General features: G+C 40.8%; 1 protein-coding gene across 1 annotated transcript; it reads right to left on the bottom strand.

Moving 5' to 3' along the window:
- Positions 1–535: 535 nt before the first annotated feature.
- LOC149210665 (uncharacterized) lies at positions 536–1,369 on the bottom strand. The gene has a single exon (XM_089399041.1). The coding sequence runs from the start codon at positions 1,367–1,369 to the stop codon at positions 536–538; it is 834 nt and encodes a 277-aa protein (XP_089255167.1).
- Positions 1,370–5,605: the final 4,236 nt, after the last annotated feature.

Here is a 5,605-nt window from a genome sequence, read left to right as displayed (position 1 = left end):
AAGGGAAAAGAAAATATGACTTGCTCACATATCATTGCTATGAATCAGCATTTCCCTTCAATCTGAAATTGCTTCAAAACAGGCCAAAAATGAGAATTCCCAAGTTTTGTTTCAAGCTGCTGTATAACCCGGAGAAGAGCAAAACTTCATACCGAATCACACTTTTAAGAATTCTTTCACATGGAATAATCTGGCTATTGCAAAAGACCTTGTGAACCCCTTGGAAAGTATTGAAATAAACAAATCTAACCAGAACAACACCAGAACTTTCCAGTTTGTTTCATGGTAGATTCACTTCATGCAAAATCACTGTTTTTTCATTAGTTAACTTTAATTCAAATTTCTGTTCCTAACATGAAAATACTTTTCGACTGCGGCAACTTTCTCTTCTTCATTTGAAGATGTTGAAATAAGTTTTGCTAAACATTTCATATATTTTTCTCCAAGATGTTCTACTAATTTTCTTTTATCTCCATCTTGAGACAAGATAAACAACAGTTTCACAGCATAAGCTCGCATTTCAGAGTATGTAGCTTCACAAAAAGGGAAGCAATACTTGAATTGCTCCTCCCTCTCTTAAATTTGTCCTTGCCTCAACAGCCGCTGGTACACAACAAATGGCATGGAATGCTCGAACAATGCTTCCATGTATTGAAGGTGGTGTCAAATTTATTAAAGATAATAGCTGGTATATGATCTCATCAGATTCCAATAATGCAGCTGTTGTGTCATTTGTTCTTTGGGGCAATGCTGTAGACATAGCAAGGTTTGCATAGGTATTAGCAGCTTTTTCTCTCAAATCCAATACAGTTGACAGTGGTGTGCATAGAAGGTCCAAGATGGGTTGGACCACCCCATCTTTGATCATTTGTAAAGCATTCTCAGGTAAACTTGAAAGATTCTGAAGTGCCCCAATGGCTACTAATTTTGACTTCAAATTAGCATTTGAAATCATTTCAAGAAGTGGAAATACAACTCCCTCTTTGAGCAATGCAGCGTTGTTTTGATCTGTTAAACCTATCTCTGACAACTTACTTGCCATAACAATTTTCATTGTGTCAGACCCTTCTCTCATGTTCTGTATCAAAGGCTTGAAATAGTTCGCCTGTGCCATTTGCACTACATTATGCTCACTATATGGGAGATTCTCCAGAACTTCATTTGCATCCTTAGCAGCTTTAGGATTGTCACTATTTGACATTGTTACAAGGAGGAGGATACAACCTTGTACCTTGCCAATCTGTTCACACACAGCCATATCCTTTGAAAGCTCTAAAAGCAATTCCACGGCTTTCATACCCTCTGCAATATCACGTGCAAGTGAACGAACAACAAAATCAATAGCATGATCCACCTCAGCTATTTTCATCTTTCTTCAAACTCCAAACTTGATGAAACAAAACTCAGGCTTCTCTGCTCTGGAAGACTCTGCTGTATTTTCCTGTAAAACGTCTTCCTGTAGAATGCTAGCCGGATGCCATAGGATGTCTCTGCGCCTCTGCACGATCTTGGTATGCGGAAGAATTTTGAACAGGCCAAAAAAAATCAGTGAAGGATGATAGGTTAAGCTGATTGTGGAAGCAGAGGATGTATACTTCAGTTTAACATGATGCAAGTGCAAGTTGACTAACAGTTTATGAATTTCAGCTGAGCGCTCATTAATTCTGCGTGATTTTTGGTGGAGTGAGGTGGCAAAAACGTGTGTTGGCTCATATGAACTGCTGTGCCATCATGAACTGCATGTCTCCTTCTATTTGTTAATCAATTGATGCCCTGTTCACTGAAGTTCAACAAATCTTCCTTTGCCTGTGTGTCTCAACTTCCACGTGAATGACTATCCACGCATGCTGCGTGACTTTCTCGTGAGTTCTAGAGAACTGGGTGTCTTGCTACATTCATGGCTTAATTTCACCATTCCATTCGTTCATGCAATGCTTAGACTAGATTCATGCAATAGATGAACAAGGTTTAGTCACGTACCTGAAGGCAAACGGCTGCTTCTGAAGCTTTTTGCTGCTGCATGCTCTGATTCTGCTGCTGCATGCTTGGATCCTTTGATTGCATGAGGGCTTGGCTGATTATTTTTGATTGTTTTTCCTTGTGCAGGTGTCCTCTGACCAAATCTAAGCTGCATGCATTTGTTTCCACGTTCAGATCTGCACGTTCAAGCTGCTGCTGCTGCAATGTCACAGAACCGAAACTTGTTTTCGCCATTGCTCCCAAACGGTAAACCGGATTGATCTGAAACTCGGTGAGCATGTTCCTATCATCATTATGCATATCCCATAGCAAAATAGTGATCAATGGATGCACGGATTTCGAGAAAAATGGAAAATGGCTGAAGATTTTAGAGATCAATTTCTCGGAAACCGTGCATCGGAATCGGCTGAAACTGCTTGGGTAGGTTACCATCACTCACATGCATATCCCCATGAAACAGGTTTTGAAACGGATGCACGGATATGGAGAAAATGAAAAAATGGCTGATGGTGATGGAGGCTTATTTCTTGGAAACCGTGCACCGGAATTGCATGAAACTGCTCAGGCATGTTTTCATCAACCTTGTACAATTCCCCATAAAACGGTTTGTCAAATGGATGCATGGTTTTCAAGTTATGGTAAAAACAAATTTTGTTCTATGGATTTTTGCCTCAAGACTTTTTTGCAAATGTTTGCATGGAAGGAAAAACTGAGCTTGGGCTGTGATGCAGGTATCGAGATGATGGAGGAGGAGTTGGAAGATTGCATGAGGACTTTTGAACCCTTGAGGAAGCTACCATGTTCGCCAAACCACTTTTTGAAATCCATGTCTAGTTTCCCACAATTTCTACAGGAAGTTCCTGTAGAAGCACAATGAGAAGCACAAGGAGGTGGAAAAAAATGATGGATAAAGGCAAGGGATGGACACACAAGTGCTTGTAGGCCTAATCAACAGATTCCCACCATCAGATTCCATTTTAGGCTTGAATTTGGTTCGTCCAAAGGTTCTACAGGATGTTTCCTGTAGAAATACAGAGCTTCCTGTAGAAGGCACAAGAAAAATTCCTTTAACCTTGATTTGAGTGCTCCTCCTGTCATGAAACGTCCTTCTTGCAACCTACAATTAGCCAATGGAATTAGTTTTCTTTTTCTTTTTCTTTTTCTCTTTTGTTTTTTTTTTTTTGGAAAAACAACTAGGGCGCCTCATGGAGGTTTTCACCCTAATTGCCTGCCTTGGGCGCCTCCAAGGGAGGTTTTCACCCAAAGATCTTATTGCCTTTTTATTTTCTTTTTTTTCCAACCCATTGACCGCCTCATGGAGGTTTTCAATCAATGAGCCAATCTAAGGCGCCTCCAAGGAGGTTTTCACCTTAGATTTTTATTTTTCTCTTATTTTCATTTTTTTCTCTTTTTTTTTTTTTCTACCCTACCCTACTTGAAAAACAAAATCATTTTCAAGTATAAGAATACTTCCAATGGGGCCATGTGCACATCGAGATTAGAGAAACAATGATGTGAAGGCTCGAAATGCATGCTTGGACAAGTATCCAGATCTCAGAGACCAAATGATCTGGCGTTGAAGGGATCAAACAAAGCTGAGGAAGAAAGTACTGCTGCAACTTAGTGACCTTCTGAAACCATATCTCAATATAGCTTTGATATCCTTGGTTCTTTTGCTGATCTGGATCATTCTTCATGTCACCTTCTATCATGACCTTCTGATCTTCCTCTTTTTGTTGATCTTTCTCTTGAATACATGGAAGATTTGATGGTAACCATGAGGGAACTCTCTCGATCTCTGATTCTGATCTCTTCTCTTCGTCAAGTGCAGCCCATGGTTCTTTGATCTCCTCTTTGGAATCTTCTTTTACTTTTGGTCCTTCAATGTTGTCAATATAATCTCTGCTTTGCAACACTCTTCCTGAGCTTTGGTGAAGATCATTGGGCTCAAGAGGAGTTGTTTGGATATGTTGTGCCTCAGATTTGCAATGGGGTTGAGCTGCTCCATTGTATGGCTTTGGAAATGGTACGGGTAGTTGAGTGGAGGTGTGAAATTGAGATGGAGATGGATGGAATTGTGGTTGGGTAGGCCTTTGGGGTTGCCTTGGTGGAGGAGGAGGCGATGGTTGTGGATGAGCAGGTGGTGGAGGAAAATGAGCGGGATGAGAGTTGTACTGGGGCCTCCACTCCTAATAAGGTGTATTCCACTAAGGCTGTGGCTGAGCATAAGAGTGAAATGAATGAGCAACTGGTTGGGCATAATATGGATCTGTGAAGGAACAAGGAGGAGGTGTGAACCAGGAAGGATGAGCAGGGGGACCCCAAGAGGGTATGGAAGCGGTTTGATAGGGGTCATAATAGGTCTGGGATGTACCTTGCATTCCCTGCTGGTAGGGTATGGGTCCATGTGGCCTCCTTTCGTTCATATAACAGAGTGATTCAATGGCTCCTTTGGCTCTCTGGTATGCAGCTTTGAGTCCAGGCAGGGAAGGGCACTGATTTGTAGGATGCTATTCTTCACAGACGAAACATACTTCTAGAGAGTGCATTGGACATTCGTTCCTAGGATGCTTTCTAGTGCACCTAGGACAAAAAATGGCCAAAGCCCTCTTGGCTTCTTCTTGTTTCTTTTGGATCCGCAAGGTATCCAGTTGCATGGCAAGAAACTGCCTCATATCACTCTTGAAATATTTGATCTGATTTTCAAATTCATCTTTTGACAAGGTGTTGCTCCCAACATTTCTGCTTGTAGCCATTTGCTCCAAAGGAATGGTTTCTTCTTCTTCTCCCCTAGAGGTTCTTCAGATATGTCTTGATGTCCACCCAGGGGTTCTTCTTAGTCACAACCATCGAAGAAGAGAGAAGGTTGGATGTGTGAAGCAAAGGGGGGTGTTGTGCAATCATTTTTCTAACTTATCTCTACTCCTACAAGGCATGAAATGAAATCTTTTTGGTTGATTTTTTTCTTTTTTCTACTTCTACTTGCAAAACTGAAATAGATTGAACTGCAACTAACTATCTTGCTAAAATGAAAATGCGGAATTGAAATGAAAGCAGGAAAGGACTAATCTATTTTGCTCAAATGAAATTGGAGGAATGAAATGCTAGTCTACGCTTGCGGAATTGAAAGGCTAATCTATGCTTGCAGAAATGAAATTGCGGAATTGAAATGCTAATCTATGAAAGCGGGAAATGCTAATCTACTTTTGCATAAACGAAATTGCATAATGGAAATGAAATAAACTACTTGGCAGAAGATTGTAGTGGAAAATAGAAGAAAAGCAACAATCACTAATACTCTGACGCTTCCCCGGCAACGGCGCCAAAAATATGGTGGGCCCCAGTATTGTACCAATAATGCTACAACTCCTGGAACTCCCTTCTTTAATTTTATCAACCCGGTAATTCGTAACAAACTTGGAAGCGACGGTGTTGTATGCACAAGTACTAGCTCTTGCCGCAGCTGTCACTTGGTCAGCTGGCACAAGTCTGCTAGGAGCTTAAGCCAACTTCTATGAGCTCTTAGAAGAAGCTTTTTAATTGATGGATGAAAGCTAACTCGAAGGAAGTTAATCTAATTGCAAAAAGAAACTGAAAGACAAAAAGAAACGCAAACCCTAGCAAA

The sequence above is a fragment of the Pinus tabuliformis genome, chromosome 1_2 (assembly GCF_031772625.1).
Source record: "Pinus tabuliformis cultivar Carrire ecotype Pingquan chromosome 1_2, CPIR1, whole genome shotgun sequence".
Lineage (NCBI taxonomy): Eukaryota > Viridiplantae > Streptophyta > Pinopsida > Pinales > Pinaceae > Pinus > Pinus tabuliformis.
This window is presented reverse-complemented; position numbering and strand designations above follow the sequence as displayed.